The sequence below is a fragment of the Falco punctatus genome (assembly GCF_963210335.1).
Source record: "Falco punctatus genome assembly, chromosome: 11".
Taxonomy (NCBI): Eukaryota; Metazoa; Chordata; class Aves; order Falconiformes; family Falconidae; genus Falco; species Falco punctatus.
The window spans coordinates 3,842,660-3,857,335 of record NC_137591.1 but is presented as its reverse complement, the minus strand read 5'-3'; the positions used below and the strand labels follow the sequence as shown (position 1 = coordinate 3,857,335).

The 14,676-nt window shown below is 38.1% G+C and overlaps 1 protein-coding gene across 5 annotated transcripts in view; it reads left to right on the top strand.

Moving 5' to 3' along the window:
• PATJ (PATJ crumbs cell polarity complex component) overlaps positions 1 to 14,676 on the top strand; it is a 158,947-nt gene that overhangs the window by 66,878 nt on the left and 77,393 nt on the right. For all 5 annotated transcript variants that reach the window (XM_080406334.1, XM_080406336.1, XM_080406332.1 and 2 more), the window contains 3 exons: positions 100 to 210; positions 1,821 to 1,898; positions 4,988 to 5,105. In XM_080406334.1, the coding sequence (XP_080262460.1) occupies positions 100 to 210; positions 1,821 to 1,898; positions 4,988 to 5,105 (307 nt within the window). The remainder of the gene's footprint in view (positions 1 to 99; positions 211 to 1,820; positions 1,899 to 4,987; positions 5,106 to 14,676) is intronic.

Genomic DNA, 14,676 nt, shown 5'->3' with positions numbered 1-14,676 from the left:
GGTACGTTACTCAGATACACTAATCTTCTGCAAATATGTGTGAACTCTTGCAATGACTGTGCCAAAGACAAGCTACCTAATCAAAATAAACATTGTCAGGTTTCTGGGATAGACCTACAAAATGCCACACACGAGGAAGCAGTAGAAGCTATCAAGAATGCGGGAAATCCTGTTGTGTTCGTAGTTCAGGGTTTGTCTAACATACCAAAAGTAAGTTTATTTCTATTTTTATTCCAAAACTTAATAAATGTGTAATATGCATTTTATTTTAAACTTGGCTAAATTCCTTTCAGCAAGTTCCAACATTTTTTGTGTCCATCCTTTCTGTCAGAGCTTCTGTTTATAGACCATGATTGATTGATTACTTGTCTGGCCTGATTTGAAACCTTGTTTCTCTGATGTTAATCAAGTAGATGTAGGTCTGTTGACTAGGTGTTAGTTTAGTTCTCCCACCTGTGTAATTGAGTCTGGTTCTGTGTATTTTAATTTGTTCATATTTCATAATCTAAAAATATATTCTGTTGTCCAAATGAGCAAAAGTGTAATTAAAATTAGTCACATTCACACTAGCAGCTCCACATAAAACGTGTCACCAAAGGGACCTGAAGTAGTTGTCTGGGAGCAAGCTAATTTTCAAGAGATTTTAGGTGTCTTCTCATCTTTAAGGCCACGGCAAGTAACCTTTTAATGCCTTAGTAAGAAAAGGCATACAATTCTGCCTGCCTTGAAGGGCACACAAAAAACCCCAAGACTTCTGTTTACTTTTGGTATAATCTGAGAAGTTGATTGGGAGATTTGATGGATTAGTAGACCTGAGGAGACCTCTTTGACAACTGTAGACAAATCTGGCACCACTGCATCCATTATTTTTCCAGTGCTTCAGGAAGTCTTTCAAAAACTATGAAGACTTTCACTTGCTATGCTGGGAAGGTGCTCAAGCAGTGAATGCAAAAATCACAGTGGTGGTAACTGAGTTGGCTTCCTTTCTGTATCAGCTTTTTGACAGAAAAGATCCAGAAAAGCTATCAGAACATTCAAGCGTTCAGCTGCATCTCTGAACCTTTCTTTCCTAGACAAGAGATAAGGGAAAGCCAGATAACTTGAAATTTGAGTTGCTTTGCTTTGAACTGCAGGCTGTAGGAAACTGCACATTCACAGACTTTCAGCAATGCTGTGCAGTCCCAACTTCCAATCATCAAAATAAGGTGCTGTCAGAGGAGTGGGAATATATTAAATTTTGTGACATAGTAGAAGACAAAACTGAGAAGGGCGCAGGAGTAGCCATTTCCTTTTATACAGCTTGATCATGTGACCCAACGCAAGGCACATCACTTACATTTGTAGGACTTCTTACTTTGAGCTTAAGTGATGTGCCTGCCACCGCCTGTAATCGAAATACCCTAAAAGTTTCCCTGTGAAAGAATAAATAACAAGGAGGAGTATTATGTGGGAATATGATGCGAAGGCTAAACATGCTGTCTTTTACAAGGTGTCTGTGTACATGGACAGTGCTCTCTATCTGAGTAACTAAGAACTGACACTTCAGGAGTCTATACTGAGCTCTGTATCAAGGATGTACATCCATTTTGTTGACTTCAGAGTAATGTTTAATTGAATGAAGAGATGGGGCTAGATATCAAACAGTGCTAGAAAAGGGAATGTTTATAAATTCAGTAACAAAATGCCATTTAAAGACTGTACTGCAATGCCCTTCTACATGGGGCAAAATGAAGAGTGTACTGGCATTACCTAACTTTTGATATTTGTATTGCAGCTATAATGCTCTTTCTAATGTGTGTAATATATGCATTGTTTTTCAGGTGGTTTCTGCTGTACTGCCTAAGGGAATCAAAGTCAACAAAGACCAGGATGCGGACAAAGAAAATAAGAGTGATAAGGTATTTATTCTGTTCAATGCTATAACCCAGTTTTACTAAATCAAACTGTATAATAGCATGCGCTATGATAAGCCCCCACTGAAATCTGAAATGAAATTTGAAGTGTTTTGTTGAAATATCTTTGATTCGGGTAATTTTTGCCAAATTTCTGCCAAATACGAGGCAGGTTTCTGACAGATGTTCTGTGGGTCTCGCCTGGGTGCTGAAACCCTGTACTTACTGCAGCTCTTCACTGGCATTTTTCTGCAAGTACCTGTTTTGTTCTGTGTGGAGACAAACTGATTCTCTCTGTTCAGTAGAAACAGAGAAATAGTAACATGTGCACAAATAATATCCCTAATGTGAGGCTGACTGAAATTCAGTAAAATCATGTTATAGGATAATGAAATGGGGTAAGTCTCCTACATTTCCCATTGCTGTGTAAAACAAGGAAATGACCGAATGTTCTGTAGCTGGCCAGCTAATTGTGAAGCAGTTACTGCACAGTAACTTTCAAACAAAGTTTCAAGCAACTTCACAGCAGTTTTAAAAGAGAAAAAAATCTGTTTGGTCTAAACCAGTGGGTTTGTTTTAGTTGTTGCAATAAGGGAAACATTTAATTTCTCATTCCCAGCCATATTGCCTAATGGCCTAGGTGTTTTCCTGTGGGAACTGTGCTGACTGATTAGTGTAGGTCAGGTACTTTGAGAGTGTCAGAACTGCAGGAGCAGAGACAGAATTAGTGCAGACAGTAACTTTTTCCCAGTGCAGTATAACACAACAACTAATGAAATTATGAACTTTTCATTTGATTCTACTCAGCACTCTGGTGTTTTTTTGGATAACTGAGAAGGCCTTCTTGCCTCCCAAAGTCTTTTTTAAGACTCCTTTCAGATCCTGTCAGATACAGAAGCTATGAGGCTCAGTTATTAAAAAAAAATCAAGAAAGGTGTTGAAATCATGTTTTCATGCCAGTGGATAACACTTATAATGAAGCAGTTACAATCCCCTTTTCTTGGTTTTGTTATCTATATTTCTAATCTCAAAAGCACTCATTCTCTTGCAATGTGCTGCTTTTAATCTCTAGGACTCTAGAGTGTTGCATTCTATAGCGTTCGGAGGTTAAAGAGGGAGCCTAATCTTTTTCAAACCCTTTTCATCTATTGGTGCTGTAAACTGGTGGGTGGAATATAGAAGAGCTTCAGTGCATAAATATGTAGCTCCTTTTTGGCTTTGAACATTGATTCACAAAGCAGTCATACTGTGCTACAGTAGGGGCATCTCTGAGTTGGGAAGAGTTGCTATTAGTGTATTACTAGTCCATGTCCCTATGGGGAATCAATGATATTTCTAGTCCAGTCTTCAAAGTGTCACAAAAGAGTTTGGTTTGAAAGCAGCCACATCCAGCTGGAAAATCTGCCTTCTCCTGTATGATGAATTATCTTTTCAGTAGTGAACATTTTCTGTGATTTGTTGGTGTTTATCATCCTTTGTTCATATGTTTAAAAATGATCACTTGAAGTAATTTATGTAACACCACTTAAAACAGTTGAGCTTCTTGTGGGCAAATGAGACGTTAACATTATTTTGCTGGTTGGCTGTGTAAACTGTGCCTTTGCCTCTGTACTGGAAAGAGCTGTGTTAATACAAAAACATGGTGTAATGGAGTACTCTGACGTAATTTACTCATCTGCCTCTTCAGTGAGTCAGGAGGGACGAGAGAATCTTGTCCTTCTGAGACATAGCAAACTGCTGGATAGCTTAGGTGTCTTGTGTAGCTTCACACAGACTTTGTAGCAAGTGATAAGGTCTTAAAAAAGCGAAAGGGTCAACATTTAGACTATGAGTTATTACTAAATTATAGTGATACTACTGATTTCTCATAAGCAGCTGAAAGTGGGGCTGCAGGTTTTCCATCTTTACCTGCTTGGTAATGTAGAACATGAGCCCCCCTCATGCTTTCTGGGTTTTCTGGATTTTGCACAGTGCTGGCATTAAGCAAAAATTGGGAGGTGTATTCGGTGTATTGTATACTTTGGGGAAACAGCTGTCATGTTTCCAAGTGCTCTTACTACACACTCTTAGTACTATTGGATTGAATTAATTTAATTTATTATTGTTATGCTGTCTTCAATGCAGCATTTTCCTGTAATGTTTTTTAAATGGATGGGATGATGTATATCTTATCCCACAAATTTTCTGTGTAGCTTGCATTGTAGTTTGCTAGTTAGACTATTCTATACAAATTTAGAGTTTAGATTTTAGAAATTCATATGCAGGTTCAGCTTTCACTGTATACAGTGAAAAAATTTATTCTGGGTTTGATGTTTGGGTGTTGAGACTTATTTCCCAGCTATAGAAGAAATTAATCACAGGCGTTCTGGTTGCTCTAATGGCATATCGTACTCGGTGTTCCCTTTCTAAAGTGCATCCTGCTATTAGTAGTGGGGTTGCATGGGATATAGTTAAATGTAATTTAGTGAAATCCTGTAGCAAACCAAGGCATGATCCAGTTACTTGGGGCTATAAAAACAGTTGCTCAGACGATCAAGTGCCTTCATTAGATTCAGAGCCTATTCTTTATGCCTGCTATGCGCCACTATATGCATCATTATAGGAGCTGCCTGTATTTATGTGAGGTAATAGAATTTTATTGTGAGCTATAATTCAAAATATTTTTTAAATTTTAGACAAAATTTAGATGAACTGCTATGTTTAAATATTCGTAGATGCACTAAGAAGAGTTCTTATTTTGTATTTAAATACTACATTTTCATCAGTACCAGATAATTCTGCTGTTGAGTCTCTAATGAGAAACAGGTTACAATTTAATGTTTATTTTTAATCCTTGATTGATATTCACACCTTTCCTGTTTATGATGATACACAAGTATTTTGTCAACACATAAATGTGCATGTACAGTTGTATTTTCTTTTTTTCATGTTCAGTGTCACTTCTTGTTCTGATTTCTTGCATAAAAAGCCAATGCTGCAGAATTTGCATTGTAATTACGTGCTGTGTATGTACACATGCAGTGCAGTAGACAATAGGATTATTTTTTTTCTTGTGAGTGGTGGTTACAAAATGTATAAATGTTTGTCTTTGTTAGAGAAAATATGGGGCTCCGCCTCCCATGAAACTGCCACCTCCTTATAGAGCACTTGAAAGACTGCATGCAGAGGAAGCTAATATGAATGAAGAGGAGGATGAGGATTCTTGCGCAGAGAGTGAGTAATACCACAATCATTACGTCAGATTACATTTATGGAACACAATCAGGTTGTGATAAACATATCTGCCATTATATTATGGGAAGTAGTGCTCAGTGTGGCAATAGCATGTACTCTTCAACTCTGTTCTTACCAAGGGCTAGTGATTTGTAGCTTGGTCAGTCTTCTCTTCCCAGCCAGGGTCCTATAGGAACTCTTCTGAAGAGGTGTAGGAAGGGCCTAATTTATTTCAGTCTGAAACTGTCTAAGCAATGTCTAGAGGACTTGCTTAGGCAGTGATGTCAGCAGTGAGAGGCAGATGTTGTGCTTTACTGTTGTAGTTGCAGTGGTAGTTTAGCAGGTGTACATTGAGAACCACTGGTGCGCAGTCCTTGTCCAGAAGAGCCTGCAGCTGATCGCAGACAATGCTGTTCAAGCAAAATATTTTCTTTTAAAAAGAAAACCCTGCTGATTCAGTACTCTACTGAAAAAAGGATTCCCATTTTTATAGCACCTTTAATGGGAAAGGTTCTGCAATTGTCCAGTTCTGGGTTTTGCAATGAATTATGGTGATATGCACTCTGTGGGAGGGTAGGGACCCAAAGAATAGGATGCAGTGCAACTTGAGAGCTTCCAGCTCTAAGCATCGCTTAGATTCCAGCATACTGCTTTGTTAATTATAACTTTGGATAAGCAGATTATTATTATCCATAGCTTATTTTCCAATAAAATATTTAGGAATACTGAAATTGCAATTAGGAGTCCTAAATTATTTTCTAAAATTAGTTAGCTTACTAATTTTTTTTTTTTTTCTCTTTATACTCTCTTGTACCAAACTAGCATACATGTGGGGTTTTTCTTGGGATTTGGTATGGGTTTTTTTGCCACAGTGATTTTTCTCATCATCTTTTGTCTTGGAGAGGTTTTTGTTTGCCCTAGTTATGGGTAAGCCAAAGCAGAGAGATGCCTTTGTAGCTTTTGACCTTGAGGCGACCATGGCTCCCATTCAGAGTGGAAACTCCTGACTTGGGGCCTGCTGGTGGGAAAGCTCTTCCAGCTGCTTTTGCTGATTTCCTTGGCAATGGTGTGCCATTGAAGCCAAGATAATTAATGAGTTTGGTTGGTTTGTCCCTTTTAGGGCTGCTTTGGTGGAGACGAGGAGGATTTTGGAAGGTTGTTCTCATGGAAACAGTAATGGGGGCACAGAAGCAGGGTGTTCAGCTCTGCCTCTGTTGCTTTAAGGGAATGCTGTGAGTTCTTGAACCAACAGAGATTCTTCCAAAACTCCCCCTTACTGAGTTTGTCATCTCATTTGTTTGAAGTATGTCACATCGTTACCTCAAGAAGGTTTTTCAGTATTTTTGTGGGGAGTGGTAGTGAAGGAGGGGCATTTGGCTGCAGGCTCTGTGGATGTTGGATTGAATATATCTTGAGCTTTCAAACCAACTCTGTAAACCTCCAATTGTAGCAAACAGGTTTCAGCCTGTTATTAAAGTTGTTATTCCTGGTTAAATGATGTCTTTGATAAGTAGCCTGACACCTGAGTTACCTAATTAGGATATGCCTCAATCCAAGTGGTTGCAAGACCAAAGTTAAAACTTTGCACAGAAATAATTTCTTATTCATGGGCTTGGTCATTTTTTAGCTGTTCTGCCATCCCTAGTGATATAGCTAGCTGAGTCTAATAGCTGAAAAGGTAAAGCTGCTTCTGATATTAAATTCATCAATCCTACCAGATTTGGCAGCAGCAAGCAGATCTATTCAGATGAATCTCCTTCTTTCTACCCTTTTCACTGACTGAAGTTGGATGTTTTGCAGTAGCCATCTTTCCCATAAGTCTTTGAAAACCAAGATATGCATTTTCCATTTTATTCTTCCCCACCTCATTCTGTTTGTTTTTTTTTTTTAAAAGTAAAAAGCATGTTAGAAATAATCTAACTGTATTCTAATGATATTAAGCATCTTGACAACTCTGGAATGGGCTTTTACAGAGTGTCTTTTTTGTGATCACTTGATAAACAAAGTTTTCTCTGATAAATTCTAGTACAGTATTGGTTTTGTGAACTAGTTGATGCTTATAACTTCTGTCCTGATTCTTGAGCACCTTTCCCAGAAACTTCAGCCCAGGCCAGTACTTGTCTTTTTGACGCTCAACATTTGCATTCTCATATTGGGCTATTCCTTACTGACTTACCCTACTAATTCTGCTGGTTTTGTAACCTTAACTAATAATTTTCTGAGCTTCAGTGAACAGCTGAATTAGATTTATGGTCTTCCTTATTTAGAAGATAAGGTATCTTAAAAGGGAGAAGTGGTGTCAGCTCTGGTGAATCATGTCATAGCCTCTCCTTTCATTTACTTCTGTAGTTCTCAATCTCTGTCAATAGGATGGAAGGCCTTAGCAGGCATTTTGAGGTGGGACAGCTGTTAAATCTGTCCTCTGTTTGTGCTCCTGATGGATTTTATTTTGTGGTTTTAGCATTCTTATTAATACAGCTGCAGTGTCACGAACCTGCTCATCAATTTCTTTCATACTCCAGAAATACTTTACTTGCCTCACTTGACATTTTTTTCTCCTTGCTCGTCACTTCTTTTGACCCATGCTCTCATCTTTTGTCTCCATGCCCTTCATCATTCCCCATACTGAAAATGAAAGCAAAGCATTGTTAATCTTCCTGCCATACTTTTTCTTTCCTTTCTGTCCCATCCATACTGCCTCACAGTCTCTGTGTTCTGTCCGTTTTCCCCTTAAAGTGGCTGAATAACCGTTTGGTATTGATTTAATTTCCCCTGTGGGATCTAAATCCACTTGCCTTTTGGCAACGCTCCCTTTTATTTCTGCTTTTCCACCATTGAAACTGTAGCTTTCATTGCTGACTTGTTGGAACAGTCATTTTTTGTAGGAGTTCTCCCTTTTCTTTTCAAAGGTTGTTTTGAATCCAAATAGGGTTAACCCTTGTTGGGAATAGAGCTACTAGGTAGCTCTTGATTTAGAAAGTCCAGACATCCTCCATGTTTCTGTGGTTTAAGAAGTTTGAAGAAGTTCCAGGTGGTTTTTTTTCCAAATGTGTCGTCTTGCACCCAGGACCCTGAATTTCAGACCTGCTTCTTTATATTGCAGTTTCATTTGAACCACCACTACTTCCAGTATTATTTTTTAAGTTCTTAGATGGGTTTTTTTGCTAGACTTAGAGGGCAAGTTGAAAATAGTACTTCCTCCTGTTTTATTTCTTCTTTGAGTGATACTGTCAAATATTTATCGGTGGTCAACTCTAACCTTGTGCAATGTGGGTTTTGTTTAATTTTTGCTTTGACTTTGCTGTTTTAAAGGCTTTCAGCTCACACTTTAAAATAGTTTTGTAAAACTTGCAATGTGTGCAGCCTGCTGCAAAAGGAGCCTTCAAAATGCTTCATCTTAAAGACCTGAAAATGTTACAACATGGGTTTTGAGTTTTTCCTTCCCACTCTGGAAATGCTTGTCCATAGCAGAGGTTATTTTGGAGAAGGTCACTCTCCATGATGAGGCTTTTCAGGCATCACGTTTTGAATAGGTAGGGGTTTTTTCTTTTTTTTTTTTTTCTTTTTTTAATCAGAACAAGTAAAAGGAGGGGAGAGCATACAAAGGAGCTATTTGTACTTGCAAGCAGCTGTGCTACAGGCTGCATCAATAGACATTGGTGTGTTTTCCCTGAGTGGCGGTTGGCTGTAGGTGTGCGCTAAGAATCTGCTAATAGACTAACGTGCACCCTGTTGTGGCTTATTGCTATAATGAGGGGTTAGTAGGAAAAAGAAGCAGAGGAAATGGATGGGCAGAGTAGTTTGTAATGGAATGTTTTGTAAGGTTTTCCTTGGGGCATTCATAACTGTACAATTTAGATATACTTTTGTGATTGAGTAGAAGCAGTCATAAGTTAGGTAGGAAAGACCTTAAAAACCATTGTAAGAAAACTAAAAAGACAACTGTTGGAACAACTTGGAATCCTTAATTTCAATTTATATTCTAATTTTTATTAAAATATCTTGTCTAATCAGTTGACTGAGATTGATCTGGTTGGTTTCAAATAAGTTTAAAATAATAACAATAGATAATAAAAAAAAATTGTGAAAGGTGACTAAGATAATGGACTAGATACTGCTGTGTTCAGACTTCCTGTCTGCAAGGACATTTAACTGTATCTAATAAGGGATAATAATGCCCCCTTCCTTTTATTTTGTCTCTAGATAATGTAGAAATCAATGAAGCTGTAAGAAAGCGTAATGATTTATCTTCCTAAAATGGTTTTTGAGGAATGGTGATTTCTCCACCAAAGCAAGAGATTTTAAAACTTCTCTAGTATTCTCACTGTGTGCTGCCTCGTTGTGATAAATCCGTGGCTGCATAGGGTACGATGGGAGAGTCTGCGTGTGCCCACGTGTGTAGATTGGTTCAGACAAACCCACACTAGCTGTTGACTAGGTGGAGTTGGGTTGGGGTTGGAAAGTGCTTGGACATGTGAGCAGGGTGCTCTCATCACACCTAAGGTTTTTAGCAGCTTCGATAGTGTCAATGCTATCCATATTCACATGAGAGGATGGTGGCTTTCATTAAAGACAAACAATGAAAAAAAGGAATAGAGTTCAGTTGGGACTGTGTAGAAGGTATGGTCAAGTACATGGGGTGTGCAGAAATACTGCCTCAGGAAGTGTCTGTGTACTGCTCTGGGTGAAGATGGGAAAACAGTCATTGGTGCTTTGGAAAAATGCCAGAATTATTAACAATCACTAAATAAAAACAAAACCACTGATAAATCAATATAATTCTTAAGGATGTGACTATTTAGAGTCTGGTTTATGCAAATCAAGGTTAAAAAAAAGGAAAAGCAATTCTTAATTTTATTTTAACTGGGGGGGGGGGGGGGGTGAGCAGCGACACACTAAACAAGTGATCTTCAGGTGAGGCAGCTTGTGTAGCCAAACACTGCCTCTCCAATAGATGTCACTGCAATCAACAGCAAATACAGATGATGTTCAAAGACTAAGATGTAGCTTGGAAAAATGCTCCAAGCTTTATGAAAGCAAAATATTGGCAAAATGGTAACTGCAATATTTAATTTTCTTAAATATTATAACAAGTGTGTTTAGTATGGTGGATTACCAACAATCATACGAGAGCCAAGATTAGACAAATAGAGCAGTGACTTTCAGTTTTTAGCTCTGTGTTAATCTTTATTTAATACGAGTCTGTACTGCAAATCTTCTTTTCCCATTCTTTTCCTGAACCATAATTAGCTAAAATATGTAGGTTTTGTAACCAGTCCTAATATCAGATCCAGAAAGGCTGTACATGCTGGGTAGACTCACAAGCTGTTGTGCCACATGAGGATAGATTATGATGTTGGTGTCATTGTAGCTTGAGGTTGTGGGTTAGTTTGGGTTTTTGTTATTGGGTTGGAGTTTTTTTACTCTATTTGTGAATCACATGCACAGTTCTCATCATCTGATGAAGTATTGCGAAAGGAAATTACATTTTTGATGAAGTAATAGTAAAATTGCAGCTGGGACTTCTTGTATTTTTTTAATGTGTGCTTGACTTAATGCGCTGAACAGATGGCTTTGTGTGTGCTGTGATACATATTCTAAAGAAAGGACAATGAACTTTAAAAATGAAAAAATTAATGGTTTAACAAAATAACTTGAGTATTTTGAGTTGTTTTAAATGTAGCTTTTGGAGCAGAGAATTAGTAAGGACTTCCCAAAATAACTAAGTATATTTATAAATTTAGAGAGAGATTTTATCTTTGCTTTCTTAATTACTAAATTAAGTATTTTGAGTCTTTTCAGTGTTTCAGTTCAGCACTCATTACAGTAGAACTAATATCGCTTCTTCAGGGCTTTAGCAAAATACAAGTTATGATGAAGTCTGAACCTTTCTTATGCTTATAATGACAGATTGGTTTTGTTTTCTGACATTAAAAAAACCCCAACCAAACCTTACACCATGAACACATATCAGTCTTGGGAAACTGCAACATTTGCAGCACTGGAAAATAACATGTTTAATAAAGCCATTTGACTAAGAAAAATTAATTTTTAACCCCTGTAATGTGCATGAAAAGCATGCTTAGATAAATAATGCCTATTAACTGCTACTTTGCCATGCAGTGGGTCATTAAGCGCGATAGTACCTGCAGCTAACAGCGATATAAACAAACGTTTGAGGTGACTCGTGTTTGGGGATAGAGATGTCATTCGAATGCTAGCAGAGTAAGCCAGTGCACAAACAGCAGCCGTAGAGCATCAGTGGGTCAGATGTGGGAAACCAGAGATCTGCTTCTCCCTGCATACTTTCATAGGCAGCTTTCATCTGCTGGCAGATGTAACTGTTAGCTTGTGGGTAGCTTGAAATTAATATAATTGATGGCATCTCATAATAGAAACAGACAGACGGTTTGCCCTTAAGGAGAGAAAAATCTCAGAAAAATAGGCCCAAGGTCGTCAGAAGAAAGGCAAGCAGAGTCTGTGTATGATGAGGATTTGAGCTGCTTACAGCATTGAATGTTTGTCAGGAATGCAGATATCTTGAAGTACATACTGGTACAGCAATGGTACAAGGGGGTTTCCCAGGTAAGGATTCAGATCTATCTCTGTATTGTGTTTGATTCCAGCAAGTCTTTTTAAGTATTTTTAGTGATAATTTAGAACTAGTGAAGTGCTGGAGTAGGAAAATAATAGCACAGATAATTTTTTTTTCTCAGTTTGAAGCATGGACATATAGCATGATTGGAATATTGAATGCATTTAATATCTCTAAAATATTTTGTCTTGTGTTTGTTTATAAATCATTGTTTCTGTGTACATTGGTGTTCAACATTCTCATATACAAAACTGACGTGAGCATGCAGTGCTTAAAGTATAAGAATTCCTAGCATTAAATTTCTTGCTATATAGAATAATCTACTCTTCCCTAACTGTTATTGTAATGTAGAGACAGATGGCTGAATTTTCTTCACTTTGCTTGTTAAGAATGTGTTAGGTAAATGTTTTTAGACTAAAATAAAAAGCTGCTGGGGAATCTAAACTGAATATTCAGCATTTTCATGGTATAAGGAGGCAAAACAAGAATAAAGGAATGTGATAGTAAACAAATGAGCTATTTGCAATGAAGGATAATCTAATCTTTAAATATTGCCTTAGATTGCATTTGTTCTTAGGTGTGATCTTTTCTTCCAACATAAGCCAGGTATCCAGAGAATAGCATTAAAATGCTAGGCATGAAATATACTGATTTGATGTTTTAAGGTTATTACATTGTCTAAGGCATGGTGCAGGTTCATGTTGTTCAGGATCTTTGATCTTACTCAGGTGTTACAGATAAGTAATTTCAAATAACTTAACAGATAGAAGATAATGTCTGTGGTATAAATCTGCATACACAGGTACAAATTTGCTGAGAGGGGATAATACAAGTAGATCTTTTTATTGCTCTCATTGAACATAATATCACTGCAATGACTTGCAACTAAAAATATGTAAAAAGGATGTAAATATTTAAACAAATAAATGAAAGGCAAACACTAGCCCATAAAAAGTGGTTATGTGTTTATATTCTTGAATGTTTGATTTTTTTAGATAGGAGGGTATCTTTCCTCATTATAGTCATAAATGATGTTGCTCCACTGCACAAAAAAAAAAATATAAATAAATAAAAACTCTACTGTGCATCATGTCTTGTCCAGACTAGCACAGCGTTGCTTTTAGTTAGAATACAGAATAGAATATTTGCATAATAGTGCTGTTCCAAAATGGTCTGCTTGGTTTAAACAGTAGCTGCTCCCAATATGTAGTAGAAGTAAGCCTCTAACAGAAGGGAAAGTAAAAATGTTAAATGACAATAATTTTATTCTTTACAGATGTTACTTAGTTTTCCGCAGTATTACAGTAATTGAGACAGCTGTCCAGAATAACTTCTTTAACTGTTTGGGAAAGTTGACATTATCTTTTGCTCCTCAATCTTAAGACTCAATTCTCGCTTATTCAGTGTAGTGGCTTAGGGGCTACCCATCAATTTACCCTCTGCTTTGAGCCAGTATGTAATTGCTCTTTATCAGGATAGCTGGCATTTCAAGAGCAATCCAGGATATTTATCTGTAGGTGTGCTAGCTATAGTACACTGTGACAGACTATTAAAAATGTGCTTTATGTCTTTTATTTGCCACTTGCGTATTGAAAACTACTTGCAAGCTAATGACATTAGAAAGGAGAGCTATATACACATATATATGTGTGTATAAGAGAGTGCTAGGTGCATCAGATGAACATCTCTATTTTATCAGCAAATTTAAAATACTTTTGCTATATTGAAATTAGAAGAGATGTTGTGGCAACTGGCTAAAGGACAGGTAGTTCTTTCTGCTACCCCAGAAGTAATAATGAGCCTTTTATTATCGGTGTAGTGATGGGAATGTCTGTTTGCTTCATCAGTGCTTAGTGATCATGGCTTGTGCTTCTCTGTCTCTTCTTCCCAAAAAAGTTATTAGAGGAAACGTTAAAGCATCAAGCTTTTGGGGATCATCAAGGAAACAGCAACTTTCTGCTGCTGTGAATATAAAAAGTGCACATGTATGTCTGCACATGTGCTGGGCAGAGATGGAGCGGAGGTCTGAGGCACGTAGCCCTCCAAAGCTGAGGACCGCACGCTGTGCTGGCACCCCTCTGTAGGTAGCTGGGGGGCTGGGCAGAGCCTGTAGCCATTGTGCGCGTTCTGCATGGGCACTCCATGTACTTCCCAAAGGTGAGGGGTGAGCATCTCCATCAAGACACCCATTAATCCAGATTACCTTGGTGAGTGGGAAGGTGTTTCCAGCAGGCAGATGGCACGCCAGGTAGCACCAACCAGTGGCATCTTGGAGCTGTGTGTTCCCAGCTCTGCCCTTTTCCTGCCCACCACCTGTGCTGTGGGAACCAGCCGCTGTCAGGATCTGCAGCTGTAATTCAAAATCCTGGAGCAGAGTTGATGTTGGCGCCATATTCTGGGGTCATTTTGAGAACGTAAGGGAGAGCGGGGAGCAAAGTGGAGTAATGGAGTTTGTGAGTTAGAGGGTGCAACAGGAGTCTGTAACAGGTTACGGGGACTGTCTGGGGTCTTGGTCTGGGGGAAGGACAAGGCTTAAGTGGAGGACCCTACTCTTCTGCATGCCTTTATGTGGCGCAGACAGGCCAGCACAGAGCCAGGAGCTACTGCCATCCCCACAGCAGTAGCCAAGTGAGCTAAATTTGGGAATTCCTGTTCAGATGATAAGTGTATTACTGCCAAAGGACAGAGCTACAGGTGAGTTGCATACGTTGTCTAAAGCTAGGAGTGGTAAACCTTAAATTTGTCATACTATTTTGTGACTGTTCTATAGAGACCTAATGCTTTTAACAGTTGTTTTTGTTTTTTTAAAAAATGCTTTCAGTAGCTTCAGAGGGATTTTTTTATCCCTTATCTGAAAACCAAGTGCATTAGCTATCACATATTTATAAACACTTATATATTTTATCTGTGATTTCAGAACTGTAAGCTTAAGAGGCATTTTTTAACCTGTAGCAGAGGTGGGAAGTCATCATTTCC